General features: G+C 32.2%; 1 protein-coding gene and 1 long non-coding RNA gene across 3 annotated transcripts; both read right to left on the reverse strand.

Annotated features, from left to right (window-relative positions):
* Positions 1 to 17,022: 17,022 nt before the first annotated feature.
* LOC146917465 (uncharacterized) lies at positions 17,023 to 18,476 on the reverse strand. The gene is made up of 2 exons (XR_015014162.1): positions 17,431 to 18,476; positions 17,023 to 17,332 (listed from the first exon to the last, which is right to left on the reverse strand). It is a non-coding gene; the product is annotated as an uncharacterized LOC146917465 (long non-coding RNA).
* Positions 18,477 to 22,885: 4,409 nt separating this feature from the next.
* LOC146917466 (peptidyl-prolyl cis-trans isomerase FKBP62-like) lies at positions 22,886 to 25,319 on the reverse strand. 2 transcript variants are annotated; one of them, XM_085717250.1, is made up of 5 exons: positions 25,052 to 25,319; positions 24,864 to 24,950; positions 23,874 to 24,119; positions 23,418 to 23,689; positions 22,886 to 23,277 (listed from the first exon to the last, which is right to left on the reverse strand). In XM_085717250.1, the coding sequence occupies exons 1-4, from the start codon at positions 25,233 to 25,235 to the stop codon at positions 23,469 to 23,471; spliced, it is 738 nt and encodes a 245-aa protein (XP_085573376.1). In that variant the 5' UTR covers positions 25,236 to 25,319; the 3' UTR covers positions 22,886 to 23,277; positions 23,418 to 23,468. The 2 variants fall into 2 exon arrangements, with proteins under 2 accessions (XP_085573376.1, XP_085573377.1); XM_085717251.1 differs by lacking the exon at positions 22,886 to 23,277 and having other exon boundaries at positions 23,604 to 23,689; positions 23,822 to 24,119; positions 25,052 to 25,316.
* Positions 25,320 to 27,090: the final 1,771 nt, after the last annotated feature.

The following is a 27,090-nucleotide window of genomic DNA, read 5'->3' on the forward strand; positions in this document are numbered from 1 at the left end:
ATAGTGATTATCTGCTAATATTTGGGTCTAACGAACATTTTAAGTATATCATGAATGTTTTGTACCCTTCTCAAAATAGCGTGGAAATTGCATTCAAAGAAAAGTGGTTGACATAACTAAACATGAGTCGCATTGTTGCAACTTGTTACAATCAAGTTGTAATTGAGTTAGCAAGTAAAAAAATCATAATATTTGAGTTTTTTTTATTTTCAATCAGAGGTAGTTCAACACTTAACTCAAATACTTGCATCATGTGCATTGGCTTAATCCCCTGACATTTTAGAAGATAGGTGCCGGTAGTCTTGTCTCCTTTTTGAATGATAGTTGGATTGGTACTAAGATTAATAACTTAGTTCTTGGTCCCATCCCGACGTCAATTTCTCATTTGATCACTTGCAAGGAGTGTGATGCGATAACTAATCACTCATGGACGCTGGCTGCGGACTTTGTTCATCTATATCCTACTATTGGTTCATATATTCATACTAGCTTGTTTGCGGTGCGGTTTGGTTCGATTTTGAGGGTAAAAGTTATCTAAACCGTAAGATAAAAAAGTATGCGGTTTAGTTTAGTTCGATTGGCTTTTAAAATGAAAATTGAACCAAACCAAACCAACACGGTTTGAATTGGTTCGGTTGTTGCAGTTTTTTTCAAGCAATACAATTTTTTGTTTTCAACATTAAAATTAAGTTAACAATATTACAAATTACCAACATTACAAATTTTATTTTCATCCAACCATGTTCCCATCAACATAGACCAAATTAAAAATATGGACCAAAAAACAATTCTCTTCGGTAAGAAATACAAAATGCTAAGATTTTATCATTCTCTAAAAGTTCTCATTGAGTTTTTATAATTCAAGATATATCTAACATAAAGATGTATGCAAAAGTGCAAGTAGAATTAAATTAAATCACATAAGTACATTTTTAAAATCAAAAGCATATTGAAGAGACTTAACAAGAGAAAAACATGTCTTAGTCAAAAAGAAATGGAGAAAAAAACATGTCATTCTATAAAATTTCTCGTGGAATATCTATGAGTACTAGGTTGGATGACATAAGTTTAATTAGTGTTTCTCTTATGTTGTGGTTTTGTTCGGATTAGTTCGGTTGCTAAAATAAAAACTACAAACCAAACAAAGCCATGTGGTTGGGTCAAAAGATGATCTAAATACATCTGAACCAAATGCAGTTTTTGCGATTTTTCAATTTGGGTTGGTTCAGTTTGCGGTTGTTCTATTGGATTAGTTCGATTTTGAACACCCCTAACTCATACCACTTCTTCACTTGGTGCTCATGTGTTAGATGGTTTGATTTTGTGTGATTTAAATTTGGGTTCTCCTACTTTTAAAGATGTTTATTTTGGCCATACTCATAATCTAGTTCTTCTTGATCTACCTTGGGCAAAAATCATCTAGAAACCTTACATTCCACTGGAAAAATATCTAGTGATTTAGAGACTTATGCGCAATGTGTTTGTCATTGACGATGACTTGATTAAGAGAGGTTTTACTCTTAGATATTGGAATTGGTTGTCTGCTTTGTTGGGGGTGCATATTGATATATCTTCACCTATCTTGTATCAATTATTGATAGAGGTTGGAGCCCACAAGTTTGTGATCTCATCCTAGCTAGTTGTCATCACTTATATTTTATGAATTGTTTGAAAATGTAGGAATAACTTGAGATTTTAAAACATCCATTCCTAATTTTGAACAAGATTTGGCTCAGATGAAATATTTAGTTTAGGCTTAATTACTATTTTGGTCCCTTAAGTTATTTGTTGGTTACATTTTGCTCTCATAAGTTATTAACGTTACAATTTGGTCCCTTAAGTTATTTGTTGGTTACATTTTGGTCTCATAAGTTATTAACGTTACAATTCGGTCTCTTAACTTAATTTTTGGTTTCGTTTTGGTCCCTTAACTTATTTTTTGGTTTCGTTTTTGTACCTTAACTCTAATAACATAAAGGACCAGAGTGGTTGACGGAGGAAGAGTTAAGGTACCAAAACGAAACCAAAAAATAAGTTAAGGGACCAAATTGTAACGTTAATAACTTATGGGACCAAGATGTAACTAACAAATAACTTAAGGGACCAAATTGTAACGTTAATAACTTATGGGACCAAAATGTAACCAACAAATAACTTAAGGACCAAATCATTAATTAAGCCTTTAGTTTATTATTCAGCTACTCGCTCCAAAGGTCACATGTATTCATCTATTAAAGAGTAATTAGGCAAGTCAAATTTATCTATTAAAGAGTATGTGTTAGAACATGTGATGGTTATCTGCCGCAATAACTTGACCAAAAAGATGATGAAGTGTGCACATAAATTCTAAAGTGTGTGTGGGACACATAACCTTTAGGTTCGATTCGCCCCCACCAGTTATGCCAACCGTATGCAAAAAGGTATATCGGCGAATCCCCTTCAGGATACGATATAATCCTTGACTTGACTTGCTCATTCACACCAAGCATATCGTTCAATGGTAGCGTACAAAACAATGTTCTGTCAATTCCCCTCGTGCACTAGAGAAAAGAAAGAATGATTTAGTATAATTTTCGGCAAAATTTCGACTCACAAGAATGTGATTTTTGTCTCTATTTTTCTGAATACTTTTCTGCCTCCAAAGTGTCAATCTTTATAGAGAAACTTATGTCCTTAGATGAAGAGAAACAATCATTTGAAAGAGTTTGTTCATTAATTGTTACATTGCTTCAATTGTCAAATAATACACTTTTTCTCTAAAATGTCTCTATTTAGCCATTACAACTTTCCAAATATATTTTAGAAATTTCTCCTCAAATATTTTTGTGTTCAGTGTCATGCTCTTTCTCCTTTTCTAATTAAACAATATCATTGGATTATGCCCCCCAATTCATTTGATAAAATGCAACATTGATGATATGCATATAAAGGCTCGCTAGGTGTTTCTACATGTGGAGGTATTTTTAGAAGTCATCTTGTGACTTTTATTGGTGCTTTGTCTGCTAATATTGGTATTGCTAATTCTCTTCGCATTGAGATTAGAGATGTCATTTACTCCATTGAAATTGCTCATTATAGAGGCAGGAACAATTTATGACTTGAGTCTAATTCTTTGTTAACTGACCAAGCGTTCTCTAACATTAGCCTTGTTCCTGCAAAAACATGTGGAAGAATTGTCTCGATATTATTAAAAAAAATAGATTTAGAGTTTGTCACATATATAGGAAATGTAAGTGCTAATAAAATTGTTAATCCAAGATTCTTTGTAGATGACTTAGTTTGTTGGGACACCCTTCCTCATTGCTCTAGAAAAACTTTTTTAAAGATAGATAAATTTGACTTGCCTAATTACCGTTTTGTTAACTTTGTTTTGGTGGGTTTGGTTTATGCCTCCGTCTTTGTTTCTTTTTTATTATAAATAATACTTTCAGAGGCCTTGTCAAAAAAAAAAAAAAATACTTTCAGAGGTGTTGTTAATGGTAAACTGGGGTGCCAACATAGTCGAGATGTCAATGTATCACATTGATACAGTAACACTTTTAAATTTGCATAAAAAAAAAAAAAACAAAGTTTGTGTGTAATCTTCATAAGATAACAGCTTCAGTAGTTTTATAAGAAATTATCTATGTTAAGAGACTAAGCTAAATTTTCAAAAGGATTACTAACCAACCCCCTCCAATAACACTTGAATGCACTTCACATGCATCTTAAAAAACCAAAGGAAATCAAGTTTCAGGTCTCAAAAAAGAAGGAACCAAAGACATGGTACAAAGGTTATGGGATCAGAAAAATAATACATTTCAGAACTACTAGCAAGCTAGCTCATTCATGGTGCCAGTGCACCAGTTGATAAACATTGATAGTGTTGACATTTCTTTACATTAAAATTCAAAACCAAATCGTACTTTTGAAATCAATGTTAATGTCCCCTGTCACATTTGCTTGTAACATACAATGTTACTTGTTCCTTTACAACACTTTGACATTCTCTTGGGTTTGTCCAATATATGATTTTGTAGGAAAAAAGGGAAATGAACATTAATTAAAAGGGAAAAAATTCAAAGCCTGTGGCCTAGGATTCCCAGTTTCCACTTTTTATTGTCCTTGTATTTTCACTTTTATACGTTTTGCATTGTTTGGTTTGATTACTACTCTATTGCTTCTTTGTGAAATACTCTTGAGCTAATAATTATCGATCATAAGTGCTTATGTATTTTCTCACCAATATGAGTGTAATTTAGTTCGGTTTTGGAGGAAAAATAACTAAACCAATCTAAAATAGTTGATTTGGTTTTGAATGATGTGAAACCAACACCGAATTAATGGAGGTAGAACTTGATTGATTTGGACCTAAACATTTAAAAAAATGGATAATTTAATTAGTTTGGATTGGAGTTTCGAGTCATTGATTTACAATCTTACTCACTAACTTGGAAACTATGTTTGCCGTTTATGGTAGAGTTTTATGGCTTAAGTACCCACATTGAGCTTTTTTTCTACTCAACGTGTGTCTCAACATTGCCACCTATAAGAGTTGACGTCCAAGCAACTTTTACTCATCTATCAGTATTTCGATGGTGAGAGTTAAATCAACCGCATTTTAGCCTTCTTTTTAGAAAATTACTCCTCACTTCTTAAATTGCTTTTTTTTTCCAACTATCATTGGAGTATGTTTAAGATCGGTTAAACCGATTTAAAATTGACTTAAAAAGTGATTGAACTCCGCTTTAAAAGTGATTGAACTCCGCTTTAAAAATTGCCTAGAGGCACTATATTTCTAAAAGAAGGTAAGCTAACCCACCCAACGACATTTAACTACCGCTGAAAAGCCGAACGAAAGTTAAATGCCGCGGGAGTGTATGCTTTTGAGCAATTTAATTAAAAAGTGAAAAGAGTAATATAATTTTTTGTATATACTAATGTGTCTCTCATAATAGTGTCCGAATAGTGTCTGTCATAATAGAGTCCAAATAAGATCACACAAAAGAATAATTTGACTTTGAGGGTCAATATGCAAGGTTGAAACAGTTTTATAACAGTACCTTCACAGCTAATATTGGGGGTCAAACACACATGCATATAAGTTAAGAGTTGAAATAAAAAATAAATGAAATAATTATAGTTGTAAAATAAGTTTTTTATTAAGTTTATTCTCTATTTGTGGTTTGATAAATTATAAGTTTTTTCTCTATCAAATTTTATGTTAACTGATAAATTTTAATTTATTTTATTAAATTTTTTAAAAAATTACTATCTCTCACTTGAAAAATAATAATAAGTTTTAGACTAGTCAATATACCCAGCAAACAATAAAAAAAAAAAATTAAAGAACAAAAAAAGATAAGATGAAAAACAAATTGGGTCCATGATCAGTAAAATTTGTCTTAGACTCTCACACAATAAACATCAAGATATGACATTGACATTTATACTTATGGAACAAAACAGGTTAATGTGGCCTACACCAAGCAAATATTCTTTGACAAATATTTTGTTGGTTGAGCTGGGAATATATGCGATTTTTTCTATTATATTATTTCCTTCAATGGTGGGGGTTCCCATTTTAGGATCCTACAACTTTTTTTTCCCATTTCTAGTAACAAAGGTTTAATGCAAATTTTCATGTTAAGGAAGAATGCCCTACATCATTAAAAATGTCATTTTAGTCGAATCCAGATGTAATCTGGGAATATTAATTTTTTTTGTGATTTTAATTTTGTTTTGTATTCAGACCTTGAATAATTTACATGATATATTGCAGATTAAATACTTTACTTAGATTCTCACTCGATAAACTTTGACATCAATTTTTTTTAAAAAAAATGATATTATTATTATGGGAAATGCTAACAAGTGCCCTTAGAGCACTTGATAAGAAACCTAAAGTAGTAACTTTATCTTGGAAATTGTGCATTCAACTTATTGAAATACTAGTAAAAAACAACTTTTTCTACATGAAATTTCACAATTATTTCCTTTTTTAATTCCTTAACCATTGCCCAAAGGGCATTGGTTAGCAAAACCCTATTATTATTATTATTATTTTATAAAAATAAGTATTTAAAATTAGGGCTTTTATATCAAACATCTTAAATTTGATCAGTTTGACTTGTCATAAATAGTTGTATGTTCTACTTTTGCAATTTGTATTCACATTTAGAATTCTTCCAATAGTAGACTATACATAAATGTCATTATGAATTCTTCTTAGCCGTATGAGGTCTACCTCCTGTTTGCAATGTGTTAAGTTATTTAGTGACTAGAATAAAACATTTTTTAAATGTGAATTAGTTGGAAGTCGTGGGTTCGAACCTAAATCCATACAAATGGATGTCCATCAACTAAGTTATGTTCATGGGATCGAGGTCTACCTCCTTTATTCTATTTATTTTGTGAAAAAAAAACCTTTAATTTCAGTTGGATCTCGTTACCGGCAATATAAATTTGATCGAACATCAAATTAAATGTTTGATTAGTTTCTTAATTTTTCCCTTTCAAAAAAAAAGATTAGTTTCTTAATTTTTTGAATTTAAATTTACCATAAAAGAAAAGTTTTTATAATAAACTCTACATTAATTATATTTTAAATCTTTGAAATTCATCTTAACTAGTTTGTTAACATTTAAGTTTTGGACAGAGAAAAAAGATGAAATCCAAATTCACAATTGGTGAACACTATAGCTTTGTTAAAAAAATTCAAAACTTAACCAAATTCATTTTAACTAGATATTCTATAGCTTTTTTCAAAAAAAAATTAAGTTTTTTAAAAAAACAATCATTTGAAAAATGAAATAGAAAGGAAGTGTGTAGTTTATAAATGATGGGTGTGAATAACATTCCCCGTGGGAATATATTCTATAGCTTTTTTCAAAAAAAATTTAAGTTTTTAAAAAAAACAATCATTTGAAAAATGAAATAGAAAGGAAGTGTGTAGTTTATAAATGATGGGTGTGAATAACATTCCCCGTGGGAATATTAAATGCTTAATGATAAGTTTAACCTGTTTGGTTATTCAAATGTCCAACCCATCACTTTAAGCCCATATAAAATACCCCATTTGCGGGATTAATTCATTTTTCACTTTATTTTTGAAAAGGAAATCATTTTCACTTAGTTGTGCAGATATTTGATGAGAGCATTTGTACAAAAAAAATAAAAAAAATTCTTTGGAGAAAAATGTTTTTTTACTTAATTATATTACTCTTTAAGAGTTTTAACATCGTTGCATGTCCAATGATGCATTCGAACACATGACATTGGTTAAGTTAGAAGAGTCATGTGTCAATTCATCTAAACATATATAAGCCATTTTGATTTATATTTGCCGTAACAAAAACGACTTATAACTTTATAAGTTCTCATACTTTAAGAATGTTTTATATGGTTGTGATTTATATGACCTTGGTTACAATGGTCCTACTTTTTTTTTAAAGATGGGTGGAAGGAAATATTCTCTAATCACAATAACTATCATTTGGTTAGATACAAATCTGATCACTGGCCTATTCTTAGAACAAATTACAATTTAGATTTGTGATATGTGAGTCACATACTTGCATAAGAAGTCTAGAATAAAAGTTAGAGGTGTCAATAGATCACCAAATCACAAAACCCCACCTAAAGTGCCCGTAAGCCCACTATATGTTAGGGCCCCTTGATGGACACTATATCATATACCCCTACATTTTTACCTTCACCCCTACAAATCATTGATAATTCCAATTTTGTCCTTTTCATAATTTCACTTTTATTTTTCACCTTAACCTTCAATATTTTCAGTTCAGCCTATATTTTTAGTTCAACACGAGTTGTTCACCCCTACGTAGTCCTCCATAAACATATTTTCTGGAAAACGAGATCTTATTTTTCTAGTTCATATTTTATTTTCTAGAAACCGATAGAAAACGTTTACTGTTCATTTTTTAGCTCCAGAATTTTATTTTATTTTACCTTTTTTAGATCATGATATGTTAAGCATCCCACCCGTAAAAAATGTTAGTTTCTGCCAATTATTTGTTGTCTCCCTATATTGGGGTCACTTGAAATCCCAGTTCTAATACGAGAAGCATTACAATATTTACAATAGTAAATAAATCCATTCAATTTGTGTTAAAAGAAAAACAGATAAACAATCGGCATGAAAACGTAAATCCATTCCATTCAAGTTTGAATTTAATTTGCTTTAATTTCAATCAACATTGAATGTCAACAAAAGCAAAGATAAAACTGAAATTATGAAAGAAAATATTGATTATTAATAGAGGAGAGGACACTTTGTGTGGCGAATAGCAAGCAACACATCAATGGCGGGAATGAAGGAATGAATGGCCTCCTCTTGCATTTGGCGACCGATCCTTTCGGCAGCATCGCGGATAAGTTCGGAGACATAGGGTTCTTGTGGTTCGAGAGAAGTGGAAGAGTTGAGAGGTGACAACCAAGGGAAAGGTTTGAGCGGCAGAGATCGCGACTTGTGACGTGTGGGGGCGGCCAATTGTGGTGTACCGGCGGATGATGATCGTGCAAGGGGAAAGTGTGGTTTTCTATTCCTGTTTAAGTTTGCCGGAAAAGTTTTATGTAGGTGTCTAGAAAATAAAATAGGAACCGAAAATGAAAGATATAGTTTTTCCGGAATAAAATGTATTGTGTCATGAAGGTAGGGGTGAACTAATGTGGAATAGAAAATGTTAAAAATGAGGTAAAAAAGTAAAATTGTAAAATGTTAAATTGCCAAAAGGGTAAAATTGAAATTATCATTGATTTGTAGGGGTGAAGGTACAATTTTATGGGTATAAGGTATAACTTCCCCCCTTGTTAGGTTAAATTATTTTGACTCAGGCCACTAAATTTTATTTTTTAGTGGGCTATGATGACGGGGCTCCAGGCCCACTAAAACTTCAAATTCTCACATTTCTCAGCAAGTAGAAAACTGGAATCGCACACACTCTCACTTCTCCGCACATCTCATCCCATCGTCGCCATTTTCGCCTATCCCCATCGTCTACCGCCGTTGCAATTCATCTCTTTTTGGCTCTCCTCTCCTCGGTTAGTTTCTCTTCCCAATTCTCTTCTCCCTCATTTGTGTATTTTAGGGTTATATGTCAATTTTAGGGTTTATGATTAATTCATGCTAAATTCAATTTGTTTCTTCTAATTAGATCATCAAAATGTTTATTATTTGTTTTTTATCTGAATGTGGTGTTGTGTTACAGAAAAATAGAATGGGTTTTTAGTTTTCAGTTGTTCATTGATCTGAATAGATTTGTCTTGATGCGAAAATAAATATGATGCCTGTTTTATGTGAATATTGCATGTGAAGGTTTTCATTAAATACTTGTATATGTTTGGATATAAACTTAATTAAGTGCTTATATAGTATTCTACCATTTTTTTTGTCATGTGTTGGATACTATACTCTAAAGTGTGATATATAGGCCTTGTTAGGATGAACAACTTATTTTGTAGTTTTTAGCATAAGTGCTTATCATGAAAAACGTTTAGTTATAAACTGTTTTTATAACAGAAGATAAAATAATGTTAAATTATTTTTGTATAAGCTACAAGATGTTTACATAGGCTATCTTGACAAGCTTATCAAAATAAGTTGTTTCTCATAAGATCTTCCACCATAAGTGATATAGAATACTTCCTATATTTTAAAGTGATTAGTTAATATATGAAAGTAATAAATAATGGGTGGTGCTTTGATAAGTTGTGTCCTATCACCATGGTCATATCAGATAACTATTTTATTACACCACTCTAAGTTTTGAAACTTCAGTTCATGTAGGTGTTAAATATTTGAATACTACTAATGTGGTTTAACCACAATGGTCAAATGTATGTATCAAAATTTATTAGAAACATCAAACTGTTTGATTCTCTTAGTCAGTGAAAATAAATCTCATATTGAAAAATTGAACTCTTGTTTTAGGTCTGTTGGTTTTTTTTTGTTGCTTAGAGTCCTGTTTTTATGGTTGGTGGTTGTGCTACTAAATTTTAGTTTCTTTTTTGTAAATTGAAACATGTTATCTCATATTCAAGATAATCTATGTGGTGAAAAGTAAGAGAACTTTAATTTCTCATATTATGATGATAGATTGAGATTATTATGAGTATGATTATGATAATGATGTTGTTGTAGATTATTAAAATAGAGCATAGCCATCTTTGTTTCGTGATAAGTGATAAAGTTTATGATCAACTTGGTGGTTATGTCTTTGTTGTTGTAAGTTTATTTGGATCCTGTCATATAACATTGGAATGAAATGACATTAAATCTTATTTGATCTAAAATCATTTTAGTGTTCTTTTTATGTTCTCTCTCTCTCTCTCTCTCTCTCTCTCTCTCTCTCTCTCTCTTATGGGTATGTTATTTGTTTAAATGTTTGGGAACTCCTCTTTATTATTGTATGGAGCCTATGGATATGCTTGTGAATGGAGAAAATCAAGATGAAACTGTTGTGGCATTTGAGAATAACGGTACTCATAAGAAAACAATGTCTGCAGTTTGGAATTTTTTTGAAAAAATCGGTAAAGATCTAGTTGGCATAGAAACGGCTGTCTGCAATTTTTGCAAGAACAAACATGACAAAGGAGATGTGAAGTACCATAATTTTGAAAAGACCACGGGTTTTTTCCGATAGCAAAATCTTTCTTGCAAAAATTGCATACAACCCTTTCTATGCCATTTAGACCTTTACCGATTTAAAAAAAAATCCAAACCGCAAACATTGCTTTCTTATGAGTATCGTTATTCTCAATTGCCACAATAGTTTCATCTTGACATTCTCCATTCACATCCATATTCATAGGCTCCATACTATAATAAAGAGAAGTTCCCAAACATTTAAACAAATAACATAACCAAGAGAGAGAGAGAGAGAGAGAGCACTAAAAAAAATTCATATCAAATTAGATTCAATTTTATTTCATTCCAATGTTATATGACAGGATCCAAATAAACTTACAACAACAAAGACATAACCATCCAAGTTAATCATAAACCTTATCACTTATCACAAAACAAAGATGGCTATGCTCTATTTTAATAATCTACAACAACATCATTATCATAATCATACTCATAATAATCTCAATCTATCATCATAATCTGATAAATCAAAGTTCTCTTATTTTTCACCACATAGATTATCTTGAATATGTGATAACATGTTTCAATTTATAAAAAAAAAAAAGTAACTAAAATTTAGTAGCACAACCACCAACCATAAAACAGGACTCTAAGGAGGTTATTGTTAAGCAGGAGTGGGCCAGACATCCTCCCGACCCATTCCAGATCATCGGGAACATCAGAGCCAGAGTGGCGCATGCAATGGAGATTCCTGATGTGGTTTTAAATCCACTCTTTTTCAGCATTTTGGAGGGCATCCGGTCAGATTATTCCGTGTTTGACGAGGTGTCAACTCCGCGGAGGAGGAGGAGTCCACGGGAGCAGAAGTAGGGTCCTTTTTTTATGACTTTTGTACCTTTGTAGTTATTTTATGACATTTTCGTTGTAATATATTTACATTTGCGCGTTTGCGCTTATTTATGACATTTTAGTTAATTTTCGTTAATGTTGCGTATCTAAATTATGAATGCATGATTTAATGAGTGGTTGAATGGATGTTCTCTAAATTGTGAGTTTTATTTGAATGAATGAATGGTTGTACCTATGTATGAATGAAGGAATGAAAGAATTCAAGGAATAAGGCATTATTGCCTGTTGCGGTACTGAGCACAGAAGCTGCGTGAGTTAACTCACATAGAAGTGTAATCAACGTGAGTTAACTCACGCTGATATCAACACTAGCGTGACTTAACTCACGCAACGTGAGTTAAGTCACGCAGAATTTACATCGGCATGAGTTAACTCACGCAGGGGTATTTTTGGAAATTCAGTTGAGAACGAGCAAAAACTGTTGGGTAAAGAGCAGAATTCCTAACATATAGTGGCCTTAGTGGGGGGTTTTTAGATGAGGCTTTGTGATTTGGGGATCTATTGACACATCTACCTCATTCTTAGGTAATGAATTCCTAAGGCATTAGAAAAGAATAGGATTTGGACATGTTGATAGGCCAAACCGCAAGTGCACGGTCTATCGAAGTAGTAGTAAAAAGAGTATCGTTCCACTACAAAGTTATGAATTCAATTAACTTTTAGAAAATTATTAGAAGAGAAGAAAGATTATAAAATCGGGGATTTTTAAATAAGAGAAAATAACAATAATAAAATAAAAGGAGCCTTGGGATTATTGGTTCATCCTAATGATAAGTCCTTCGCAAGCAAACCCTTAAACTTATAACCTTACGTTGGTCTTAATTTCTAAAGACAAGTTTCTGTTTAGCCTATCACATCTCCTTTCGGTATCAATGAGTGTGTTGCTCCAACAACCACACCTATTTTCATGGGTGATTGCCTTTAGAATCCTTGAAGCTCGAAACTTTATATGTCTCAAGGTTTGCTAGACTATTTTCATGTTTCGCAATCCTTGTCTAGATTCACTTGTTCGAATATCAAAACTCCACTTTCGTTTTATGAATTGATATTTGGAATAATGAATTAACAATTATCAAACCCTCCACTTTCGTTTCCACAGTTTGATAATGGTTAATTCATGTTAAAACGGTGAATCTAGATTAGAAATTAGGGTTACATAAGATTAAGGTTTAAGGCTTGGCTTGATCCGGATTATGTCATTAGACTTATCCAACAATCCCAAGACAAAGAAATCTACTCACCAACGTTCATTGTAGATATGGAGAAGAAGAGGAAGAAGAACATAAAATAAATAACAAGGAAATAAAGATAAACTTTTATTCAAAGAAACAATTGTCACATATTATTTCCAAGAACAAAAGATGAATGTTTATGATGGAGAGCTACTATATTTATAGCTTTACAATTGACTTAAAATCTAAGCAACTACAAGGGCTATTCGGTAAAACTAAAACAGAGTAACTTGGGCTTGAAGAAAAGCAGCAAAAGGGCATCTGGAGGGTGGCACGGCCGTGCCAACATTGGCACGGGCCGTGCCAAGCTTCTGACTTTGGGGGAGAGTATTTTTGTCTCCGAATCTTTCATATTTTTGCTCCAAATCAGCTCCAGACTCCTTTCTTTTGCTCCAAGACACCTTCAATCATATATTCGTTCCTGAAATATAAAATATGCAATTGAAGTAAAATAGTTCAAAAAGGAAATAATATTTAAATAAAATAAAACTAAATCTAATTAAAACGAAACTAAATAATGCATAAAAATAGACTAAATAAAGACTCATCACATGTTTATTGTAGTGACGATCTCCAATGATTCTAATGTTGTTTCATCAATCGCATATTTTCAACCAAAAAACAATCATCGATCTTTAAAATACTCAAAAGGTAACCATGATATTCACAAGTCATTGTTCATACGATACTCTTTTTTTATTATGAAGACATACTCGTACACTTGTGGGCGTGGTTTTTGGCGCCATTCTCGGGAACTTGCTAAAAAATCGAGCTAAATTTTTCTTATTTTAATATTTAATTTTCTTTTATGTTTCTTTCATTTATACCTTGTTTCATTTTTAATTTTCAATTGTTTTCTTATCTTAAATGCGAAGAACTCGAGGTCTTATAGCCATTGTTAAACCAATACCCGAGATCAAGAGATTCCTCTATCGAAGGAATATAAAACAATCATTAGTTTTTCAATTGGATAAATATGTATCCTTCAAAGGAATATGCAACTCTCACCATTGTGGATCTGCATTCAAGTATTGTGCCTCCTACAATGGATGCTAATAGTTTTGAACTTAAGCCATCACTGTTGTCTATGGTACAAGAAAATTAATTTTTCAGAGTCTCGACGGACGACTTAAATCTTCATCTTTCTATTTTCTTAGAATAACGTGACACTTTTAAAATGCATAATGTCACAAGTGATGTCATACAACTTAGACTCTTCCCTTTTTTATTAAGGGATAATTTGCGAGAAAATGCATATTCATTCGATTTCATTTCCACATGGGACGAGTTAAGACAAATTTCCTAGATAAGTACTTCCCCTCTTCTAACACTAATTCAATAAATAAATAAAAAATACAAATTTATCACACAAAGAATGGGAATCTTGTACGAAGCTTGGAAATGTGTTTAAAGAAAAGCTCTGGTTGTGACCACATCATGAGTTAGAAAAATTGTTACTAATGCATACATTCTATAATGGGTTGGCCTACACAACAATGATGACCATGGATGAGGCACACATATGATCACATATGACCAAATATAGAGAGAAGGCATATGTACTCATAGAAGAAATGGGGATGAATTACTACCAAAAGGTAGGGTAGCACTTCGGTGCCTTTTAGGCGCCAAAGGCACCTGCCTTTGCCTCAATCAAATGCTGCCAAGTGTCACTGCTTTGTTTAAAAAATAAAATAAAAATCAAAAACTAGATTTTATTAAGGGAAGGAGAACACTTAAGAGAGCCATACCCACCACCCTCTCTTCTCAATCTCTTGTTATGCAGTGGAATTGAATTGGGATTAATTGAGGATTAATCTAGGGTTGATGAATTGATTTACAACCACCAATATACTAAAAGACAAATTTAATCATTACACAAAGCAAATCAAACAGAAAGCTAACATCAACATGTAGCAAATACTCAGTTTGGGAGAAAGAAGGAAGAGCTTCGCCACCCTCCTGTCGTTCACCATCTGACCAGATCTGACGAAGCAGAAACACTCGACTCACCCATGGTGAAGCTCTCAGCGGCACAACTCATCACCAATGTCGAATCACAACTCGAATCATCCATCGTGAAGCTCTCACAAACCCAAAACTTGTTCCGGTTCACACACAATGATTTCGTCAGACGTTAACGACGCGGCGGTGGGCAATGGGAGGATGGTGGGTGGATGGCACGTTGTAGATGGGAGAGAAGCGGATGAAAAACTGATACGGTATCTTTCTCCCAAACTGAGTTTCTTTTATTAAAGACTTGGTGACGTGGCTAAATCTAATGCATTCATAGGAACGTACGGTCGAGATCTGTTGAAAGGCAGGTGACTTTGGCGCCACAAAGTCACTGAAGCGCGATCCCAAATGGTAGATGATATTGTGGAACCTCCCAAAAAAAGGGCATGTATGATGTTGATGCATTAGATTTAATTTTTGCAAAAATTGAATCCTTATCTAAGCAATTTGAGAAAATTAAGGTTACCAATCCCCGATAAATAAACTTGTGAACTTTGTGGAGTCATATGTCATAATCTAGATTGTTTCCAAATTATATAACTCCCGATGGGGGTCCTACTCAAGAAATGATTACCTTTGTTAATCAATGGGGAAATCCTTACTTTAACATAGAAACCAAAACCCTAAGCAATCGATTGGAACCCCTGGCTATCTATCAAAGGGTATCAACTACCCTCAAAAAAGTCTAACTTAGAGATTATGATGAGAATTTTTGTTTTAACCTAATCTAAACAAAATGAGGAATTTAAAACACAATTTTCATGTTAATAAAATTCTAAAACAAATGGTATCTAAGGTTGATGTTATGACAACACATAATAAGATGCTTGAAACTCAAATCTTGTAAATTGCACACCAAATGGCTACCACTTCTGAAAATCCAAGCACCTATCTCGGTCAACCGGAACCTAACCCTATAAGCCATCTAAATAATATTACTATGATTGAGGGGGAAGGTTTAGAGGAAACTAGAGACAAGGGTAGAAACAAAAGGGGGGTGATGAAAAATCATGATCTTGCAACACTCACACCTCCAACCAAAAGCCTTAAGAATTCATTGAAATAATGTGTGAGTTCAATGAAGATCATAACTTCATAATAATTGTTAATCAAATTACAATCTTTTCTAAATTCCTTTAAGAAATTAGTTTAGATAAAATGAATAATATATGACACTAAGTTAATAAACACTTTAAAATAATTAAACACAATAATCCACGAGGAAATTCCATCGAAACATAAAGATCCTAGAAATTTCTTAATTCCTAACCTCAAAGGAGAGGGAAAAATATTATATCAATAAAGCATTTTGCGATTTATGATACAGTGTGAATCTTTTGCCTTTAGCCACTTATAAAAAAAATTAGGTTAGGAGCTCTAAAACCAATTAATATGATTCTATAACTTGTTGACTGTCAGCCCCGTTCTTAGCATTTTATGGATCTTAGACCAAGTTTGAGAAAAGGGACCTCTTATATCGTATATCATTTTTTATATATAAATGATGATTGAGACATGCATTAATCATGGCGGTTGGCATCTCAACTATGTTGTCACCCCCAAGTCACCATAATATGATGTTTTGAAATCTTAACTATGCTGATACCTCAAAACATTGTGACAAAAAACACCTCATTCTATAGATTATTAATAAAAAAGAATAAAACAAAACAAAACAAAAAAAGTTTGGGGGCCGAAAGCAAACTCGGCAAAGCTAAGTAAAACGATAGGTAGACAAACCAAGCTTTATATAAGTTTTATTATCTGATTTGATAATTTAGCTGATTTACTACCTCTAAAAAATTTCAAAGAGTTTCATAAATATTTACCACATATATCTATCATAATATAAAATACATTTCCCTCAAACCCACTAACATGAAAACCTTTTATCATTTGTCCATAGAATATGATATGTTACCTATAAAAATAACACACAAGACCAAATTTGATGTTTCAAGCATGAAATTTTCATGACGAAAGTCATATTATATTATGAAATCTAAATACAAATTCATGTTAACTTCAATTTGAACTACCAAAAAGAATCCTCAAAATAAAAATAAAAAAATTTAGTCTCTGGGAAGGAGTAGATATAATTTTCTTTTTACGTGTTGCTTATGCGTTTTACGTTTTACTTCAAAGTTTAGCATTTTGGCCAAGGAAATGTTGGAAGTTTGAAAATGAAAGCACTGAGTTGCGGGTGTGAAAATGAAATGTTGTTGGATTGTAAAATAAAAAGGGTGAAGAGCTATTGGGCTAAAGTCAAACAAATAGTTGGTCCTCTTTTGCAGTTTTTGCTATATATACCCCCTATTAAACAAGTATTTCTATATACATCCTCATATATATGAGAACATCATTTTTCCCTAATTGGTATATGGAAGCTACTGGTCACCCCATGCAACCTCTCAGACAAAGTCATGATCATGGCATGACCCACATTTTTTTAACCTTGTCACAAGCAGTAAGGCAAGACCGGAAGCAAAAATTGGATTCTTTAACCAATTATGATCCTCAGTTGGGCGTGTAAGTGAAACTATCTTCTTCTCATGTTTGATGCTTCATAGTACACCTCACGACTCTAAAATACAAGAAACAAACATTTGATAAATATAAACCAGAATAAACACTTGAAATTTAAAAAACATTTGAATTATAAACTAATATAATTATACTTACAATCAATGTCCTTTTAAATCAGGTGGGAAACATGACCTCCAAATGAGGGCAACATAGATAAATATGAAGGGCCGCTAACAAAACCAACGGGTGTCGGTGGGTTAAGATGGTTTGGTGATGGGTGCAAAGTGGTGGTGATGGAGCCTCATGCTACTCTTCATCGTCGTCAGGCTCATAGTGTTGTTTAGGCTCATAGTAATGTTGTTAAGGCTCCTGTGTAAGGTCAACCACCTAGGGTGGGTCCGTTTGTGATGTTTTCTCCCCTACAGCATTCATACGTCTCTGTCCCGGTTCAGGATGAGGGATCACCACCACTCTCTCCGCTTGCGTTACTAGTCATTGTATGCCTTCCTAGCATGCGCCTATCTAGATTGCCAACTATATCTACACAACAGACATGAAAAAAAACAAACAACTCACTGAGGCATTTCATTAAACACTTGGAGTAAAAATATACATACGTTTTTCACTGTATTATTTCAACTTGTAAACTACCACATTGCACTTAAACTTAGTTTAAACTACATTAACTGTCAAAACATGCAAGTATTTGATCATAAACTTTCCAAAAAATCATCAATTTCCTAAACCGTAAACACTAACATATGACCGGTTTAAACAAAAACAAAACTAACATATAAAACTAAGAATGTGAATGTTAAATGATTATGAACACTTACTTGTTATTAGATTGATGAGTTGTTTGACTTTGAAGAAATTAGATGGAGGTTGGTTTGTGGGAGTTCGGTTGGAGTTTTTGTGTTTTTGATATAATGTGAGTTGTTGTTTTGAGCGAACGGAATTTAACTATGGTAGACAGCAAACGGTAGTTAACTATCATTGGGGATAAAATCGTCATTTTGAGGTGCTTGAGAGAAAATAGTGGAACCTAAAGACCAACTTTCTAGCACCGTTGAAGTAGGCATTTGTCAGTAATAGAAAGGGGCCTAAGAGGGTTGTATGTCAAAATCATGTTCGAGCAATAATAAGTTTTGAAAAAATAAAGCCGAATTTATCAGTCTCTAGATACTTATTTAAAGGCACATTCAATATAGTCCCGTAAGTGTAGTTCAGTTGGTAGCTACCAGGGACAATATTTGCAGGGGCCGGGGTTCGAACCCCGGATTCCCCACTTCTCCACACTTTAAAAAGTGTGTGATCTAGCCACTAGGCTATTGAACCAAAAAAAAAAAAAAAAAGGCACATTCAATATCACAACTTAGGACAACTAGAATATTTAGACTGTTATTCATTTTTTCCCATCGTCGGGGCCATCACTGCATACATTGTGTTAAAGATGATTTTTCTTTCTTTTGGACATAAATGAGTTACGATGTGTCCCAATTTAAATTTGTGAATTGGAGAGTTGTATTACTTTATCACAACCAGAATAAATCAAAATGTAGAAAATTCAATTGAAATATTTGAATTGTCTAGAATTCTAATTCTTCTAGAACTTTCAATTAATGTGTGTTTGGAAAAAAAGAATTTCTTCAAGAAATATAATTTTAGAGGGTAATTTAAATTATTCATTGTAAATTCTCATATTTGGATAATATACCGGGATAATTTTCAAAATGAATATGTTTATGATATTTTGCCAATTATCTTCCAATTATCTTTGAGCTGCATAGCCATTTTAAATTGGTTTCATAATGTCATATTAACGTCAAAGAAATCTTAAATAATTCATCTATATTTTTCGCTAATAGTAAAACAAGGGGTGTGGTTATGGTGCATAAGGAGATCCTTATGCACCGTGCATAATTGCTTTCTACACCTAACATAATTGCTTTCTACACCCCAAGTAAGCCCACTATAAAATCTATTTATTTGTGGGCCTAATAAAGCCCCATATTATAATTTTTTTCTTAACAATTTATTTATGCAAAATAGCTTATTCGAAACAACTTATTTATGCAAAACAGCTTATTCCGATCTCATTTTAAAAAACAACTTATTCAAAATAGCTTATTTATGCAAAACAGCTTATTCGAAACAACTTATTAGGATCACTTTTTTTAAAACCGCTTATTCAAAACAGCTTATTTATGCAAAACAGCTTATTTGTGCAAAACAGCTTATTCAAAACAGCTTATTTATACAAAACAGCTTATTCCGATTTCATTTTTAAAAAACAACTTATTCAAAACAACTTATTTATGCAAAACAACATATTTATGCAAAACAACTTATTCAAAACAGCTTATTTATGCAAAACAGCTTATTCGAAACAACTTATTTATACAAAATAGCTTATTTGTGCAAAACAGCTTATTCCAAACAACTTATTTATACAAAACAGCTTATTTGTGCAAAAACAGCTTATTCAAAACAGCTTATTTATACAAAACAACTTATTCCGATTTCATTTTAAAAAACAACTTATTCAAAACAACTTATTTATGCAAAACAACATATTTATGCAAAACAACTTATTCAAAACAACTTATTTATGCAAAACAGCTTATTCGAAACAACTTATTTATACAAAATAGCTTATTTGTGCAAAACAGCTTATTCAAAACAACTTATTTATACAAAACAGCTTATTTGTGCAAAACAGCTTATTTATACAAAACAGCTTATTCCGATTTCATTTTAAAAAACAACTTATTCAAAACAACATATTTATGCAAAACAACTTATTCAAAACATCTTATTTATGCAAACAGCTTATTCGAAACAATTTATTTATACAAAATAGCTTATTTGTTCAAAACAGCTTATTCAAAACAACTTATTTATACAAAACAGCTTATTTGTGCAAAACAGCTTATTTATACAAAACAGCTTATTCCGATTTCATTTTAAAAAACAACTTATTCAAAACAACTTATTTATGCAAAACAGCTTATTCGAAACAACTTATTTATACAAAATAGCTTATTTGTGCAAAACAACTTATTTATACAAAACAGCTTATTTGTGCAAAACAGCTTATTCAAAACGGCTTATTTATACAAAACAGCTTATTCGAAACAACTTATTTATACAAAATAGCTTATTTGTGCAAAACAGCTTATTCAAAACAACTTATTTATACAAAACATCTTATTTGTGCAAAACAGCTATTTTGCACAAAATAAGCTATTTTGAATAAGCTTTTTATGAGTTAGAGAGAGAAATGAGTATGGATTATGAGTTTCTTTACTGGAACGTTGTTTAACATGTTATACACTGAAATTATTACTGAAACCATAATTATGGTTTAATGATTTTGATAATCATGTATGTGAAACCAAGATAATTGTGTAATGGTTTTTAATGAAATTATTATTGTTAGATGGTTTTGAATAATGATTAAGATGTTATACACTGAAATTATTACTGAAACCATAATTATGGTTTAATGGTTTTGATAGTCTTCTATGAGAAACCAAAATAATTGTCTAATGGTTTTGCTATGGCTATGGTTTCTGTGAGTTGTACTCCAAAACCATTTTGCAATGAAAATGGTTTCCGTGAGTTGTACTCCAAAACCATTTTGCAGTGAAAATGGTTTCCGTTAGTTAGACTCCAAAACCATTTTGCAGTGAAAATGGTTTCCGTGAGTAATGTTAACACCAGATCCGAACCGGATTGATCATAAACAACATAATTCATCATAACATTCTCAATAATACTAGTTGTTTATAGTATCTATCATATTATACTATTCATCTTATTTAATTTTTGGCCCAATAATGTTCAATTTAATTTAATTTTACTAAAATTAGGGGTATGGAATACTGAAACCATAAATACGGTTAAATGGTTTTGATAGTGTTCTATGTGAAACCAAAATAACTGCCTAATGATTTTAAATTAAATTATTAATTTGTTTTAAACAATTTATCTTCTAGAAAAAGAAAACATACTTTTGCTTTATTTTATGTTTGTTTTTCGTGTTAAACCTCTCGAGTTTCTACGAAAAGTGACATAATAAGTTGGTTGTGTCTTTTTATAGTATCTATCATAGTATACCATTCATTTTATTTAATTTTTGGCTCAAGAATGTTCAATTTTATTAAAATTAGTTTTCAATGTAACCACTTAATAGTACACATTTTGATAGTTTTCAATGTGAAACCAAAATAATTGTCTAATGGTTTTGTAATAAAAAAAATGTGATAAACATTAAAATCATTATTAAGTAACCACTTAATAGTACACACTTATAACCTATTAAATAATTGTCAAATGGTAAATAAAATAAAAGAATAGTGAAAATTATTATTGATAAATGGTTTTAAATAAAAACTATTACTGAAACCATAAGTATGGTTCAATGGTTTTGCTAGTGTTCTATGCGAAACCAAACTAACTGTCTAATGGTTTTGTAACAACCTATAATCATGAATACGTAACAACAAAGAATGTGAATGTTATAATTTCCAATAACAAGTGCTCCACAACAAGTGCTCCTAAAAGATGCTAGCTATGTCAAAAATGCTAGCTATGTCTTCCGCAACATCAACTTGGATGTCATAGTAAAAAGATGGTTTTGAGAGAGCTTCATTTCTAAAGAATTCTTGAATTACAGTTGCTTCACCAACCACCATCTCCTTTCTAAAGAATTTTTGAAGGATTGTCATTACATGTACATTTTAACTGCATGCAATATTCATGTGTTTTGAGTGAGCTGATTATACAAAAACAAAGAAAATTAACCCAAAACATGCCAACATTGCAGATCAAATTTCACATATATTGTTTGAGAGGTCGATACTTCACTCTGCACACATCGCTAGCATTTAAAAGCAAAGATGTATTTTGAGAGTTTGAGATATGTGCATCTCTTTCATTAATACTCTTTCATTAATACTTTCAGTGTTTCCAAACTAAGGGATAAAAGAGATGAGACATGAAAGAAAGAAAATGGAGCCAGGAATTTGGATATGTCATACCAAGAAACTTACTGTGTAATATGTCTCTAAAATCTCAGTTAATTCTTCTGGATAGAGCTTATGTCAATTTTGTCTTTCATCAAGGAAAACAAACATATCTTGCTTCCTAAGGCACTCATTGCAATTGTGGAGAATCTATATACCCTAATGTCCTAAAGTAATATGATCAGACACAACTTACGCTTACTGTATCCTCTATGTAATGAACAATATTTCAAAAGAAAGTCTAGAAACGCAATTTCGGCCATGCCATAAGATTTTTTATGTCTCTAAGACAACAATGCAACTATGATTAAGGCCGCGTCAACTACATTTAATTGCAATTATCAGCAATATCAAGGATCACGAAGCAGACTCTATAATAACTATTGCATTTACTTTTTCCTAGAAAATCATTCAAGAAAAAATGCCACATGCAAGTGAATTGTGTAGCTTTTATTGTCCGTTGACTTCTATAATAACTATTGCATTGTCTTTCTTATATGTGCATAGTAATGTTTTAACAGCCTTTTCGACAAAAAGCAACAACAACAAAAGTCTTTTCCCACTAGGTATGCTAAAATGAACATTAAGGGATGCAATAAGTCTGAATTCGAAAAATTACCGTCACGTTATCGAGGGTTTGAAAATATCCAATAATCCTTTAGTCAAAAAATATATCAGAAATTTCTTATCAAGTTGTGTGACTACAAGCCTTATAGTTCTGAATCCATTCTGATTTAAATCAACTGAACCAATAATGAAATGTGAGGCATTATCTTACCCATAACATTTTCACCCTCATTGGCTGTGAAAGCACCCTCCCCTTCTTTAATAATCTTCTTAATCACCATGGAGTCACCAGTAACATTTATGACAGGCTTGAAGGACACCAATTCAATATTAATATGGAGCATTGAGTCTGGTGGAATTGAACGGAACCCGCTACCAGCTTCACTCCCCTTCTCCCCAAAGGCATCTACATTCACCGCATGAAAACAATTCAAGACTAATTATTTGAGATATTGGACCGTAGGATTCATGAAGTCTTTTATTTGGTTACCAGAAACATAAAATAAAGATATGATACTAAGTTAAGTAGAAGAACACGAGGCGTACACTGAGGTTGAACAATTAATTCAGCTTTCTCGCCCCTTGTCATAGTCATGATCACTTTTGGAAATCTAGGAAGAAGATGATCTTCAACGAGTAAAATAATCGGTCACAAAGATTGGGATGAAAAATGAAATTATATTCCCCGTTCGGTGAAATAAAATAGGAATGCAACTTAACAGTATAATCGGTATTACCATCATTCACATAGAATTCAACTCCTCCTTCCGGAGTTTCTGCAACAACAGTGCCATCTTCAAGTGCCACCTGATACTTCACTATAGTTGCAAAAAAGATCAAAAAGACTAATAAGCTGACACAATCTTCAATATTAAAACACAAGCCAGAAAAAGAGAAATACAGCAACAGAAAACATCGTTAAAATGGATAATAACATAATACATCTCAACTTGTTGCCATGTGGGAAGCAAAAGAATTATGTATAAGCAGCTGATAGACTACCAAGGACTTCATCAAGATCACCGGGTCGATCATTCCCTTTCCCCTTCTCCATAATTTTCTTGATAATTCCACCATCTTTGCAAACATCCACCACCGTGATCCAAGAAACGAGTTCCACCTCTAATTGCACAACCGAGTTGGAGTCTTGTGGAATGCTTCCAGACTCAACAGCAGGTAATGTGAACAATGCCACCTCTCCTTTCTTCATGGTGACGATTCCATCATCCAATCCAGCATACAATTCACCTATCAACCCAATTAACAAATAAACAAATCTAAATCACACCCACATTAATGTTATTAATTTACTCCTAAAACACAAACAATTCACCTTAGTGCATGTATGGATTGGCGGTGAGTTCGGCAGAATCACGGGGTGTCTCTGTAATTTTGGTAAAAACTACACTTTTGAGCTTCAACAAAATTACGGTGTCACCGCGAATTCGTCAAGCTCACTATCAATCAAAAACACATGCTTAGAGGGTAAAGTAATCTCAACTGATGATGAATAAATCACCATTGAAATTCCAATGTATATATGATCTGCCTTTCTTGTACGAATTGTCAAATGGGTCGCACACGCGCGCACACACACACACATTCAACAACAGGAGAACCTTTGGCGATGTGGGATTCCGATACAACTTCAATACATCTAACATCTACTATTGATTTATTCATCAACTGTTATGATTACTTATTCTATCATCTAAACCAAATATCTCAATTTAGATGAGCTACATCCTAAATTACATAGTATGATTAAAATAAATTACTTAACAATTGTCTAACATATTTGGTGACATTAGTATGATTAAAAACACAGTTTCTTTCATTCACATTTGAAGTCTAAATGATACCCACATAAAAAAATTACTATAACTTGAAATCCAAAGGACAGCCACATAAAATTTATACTAAATAACAACAAAAAAACATTTTTTTATTGAAATTACAACAAAACTAAATTATTGTCATCTTTTCACTCACCTTGTCCAAGTGAAAATGTGACAGGAGAATCAGAATCCCTAGTAGAACCCAATTTGGTTCCATCAAGTAAAGTTCCAACATAATGAACTGCATGCATTTCAACAAAGAAAACATTAAAGGGTGTTAATTAATTTTACATTTATAAATTCAAGATTATAGCATAAAGATGAAGATGATTAGGAACTAACGAGTAACATGATCGTTGAAGTTGGGGGTTTCCCAACCGTGTCCGATTTTGAGAAGCGTCTTCTTGATCGGCAAGTTGGAAGTGAGTTGTTTCTCTTCGCCGAGCTTTTGAGGCGGTGCTGATTCGACGACTTCGCCTGGTTCTTCATCGATTTCATCTTCTTCTATCTCCGATAACACTGCCATCGTTGCAAGAACTCTATCTTTTCCACCGGAGGGATATTCCGATGCGAAGGCTCCTGCGCCGGCGCCGGTGGATCTGGAAGCGGTGGTGCAGAAGAAGAAGAGTAGCAGAGTTTCGTTGATGGAAATGTCGGAGAAATCTGAAGCGTTGGATGGAGTGAGAAAGTGTGAAACTGTAGCCGTTGGATTGAAAGAGCACATAAGTGAAATCTGATGGTTGTGAAGTCCTTATGCATGGTGCATAAGGAAATGGCTTATGCACCATAACTTTTGCCTAAAACAAGACCTTAAGGAACTCATAGTAATGCACTTCTTTTTTGTTTATTTTGATTATATTGAACGTTAAAAGTTGTTGTTTTATAATATAAAAATGCTTAAATTTAAACAATCATATATGTCATTCAGGAAAAAAAGTAACCAAAGTTGGTTATGTTTAAGCAACCAATAAACAAATAGCACTAAAGTTGCTCTTAAAATATGTGGTATTAGATTTTTCTTAACATAAAGGAAAAGAATGAAGCATCATCACAAAGGAAATGTGAAGAATATATGAACTACTTCGCGTTGACAAAACTTGTGGACAATAGTATAACCAAAAAATCTCTCTCTCCCTCCCTCACAATAATTTAAGGTAAGATTGGGTTTAAGACACTACAAGAAAATCATGATTTGCTACAAAATTAAGGATGGTGTACTATCTCCAAGTTGAATAATAGTTTTTTTTTTATTAACCATAAAAAAGTTTTTTTTAATTGAGATTAACTACAATAAACGGTAGTAAAAATATGGTAGCTAAAATTGTATTTACTCGTAGTGAGATGCTCTCAATTTCTTACAATAAATGAACATGTTTAGTTTTGGTTTAATGTTTAATAAATATCTCCAAATCTAAAAATGTGTGGATTACTAGTATTTGTTTAATTTAAAACTAGAGAAATGATATTTGTACAATCATTTTATTACAACTTTTTGACAACTTTCTCTCTCATACTCACATTATATTCTTATTCTCTCTTTTCTTTTTCTCTCTCTATTGTTTTGGACCAATGAGAAGAAAACAAATTAAAGTTGTCAACAAAGTTGTACCAAATGGATGTACATATATCACTACTCTTATTCATCATCATAAAAAATAATAATGGACATTTTTATTTGGGGGGTTTTGGTGTTTTATTTTCTTTTCTTGGTGTAATACTTAGGATTTAATCCCCTTGTATATATAATACATTTTGCCATTCAAAAAAAATCGACAGTTTTATTTTATTTTTAGAAAATAGAGATAATCACGACTCATAGAATTAAGTAAATCTATTTTTTTATCTAGATGCATTTTTTTCCTTTCAAATATACATATATTTTATGCAGTATCCATAATTTGACTCTTCAATTTTGTGAATCTTTTATCTGTACAGCCATTCCATTCACATCCATGTGAAGTTTGTTCAGTTGCCCATCATTTTAGGTTTCTCTAATCCAAAAACTTGAGGTCTCAATTCACTTATAGAATCTGCAAGAATCAATTATATGGCATAGAATAAAATCCTAACCCCATAAAGGTTATAGCCTACATGGGGCCATGAGATCCACTATAAATAACATGTGTAGTTCAATGAACCTTTTATACTTTTTAAAGATAACTAATAACTATATTAACTAGAATATTTTTTTTGGGGATATTAACTAGAATACTTATTAAGAGATTAAAATTACACATACGATTAATTTAATTTATCTATGATAAAGATCTTTTTGCATTGACGACACGTATCACAATTACGGACTTGAATCATCTCCTTCTATTATTCTCTCATTCTCCATTTTGTGTCTCTCTCTTGATATTCTCTCATTCTTAATCTTA

Source organism: Medicago sativa, chromosome 6 (genome assembly GCF_051527215.1).
Source record: "Medicago sativa cultivar Bolivia chromosome 6, Bolivia_mono, whole genome shotgun sequence".
Lineage (NCBI taxonomy): Eukaryota > Viridiplantae > Streptophyta > Magnoliopsida > Fabales > Fabaceae > Medicago > Medicago sativa.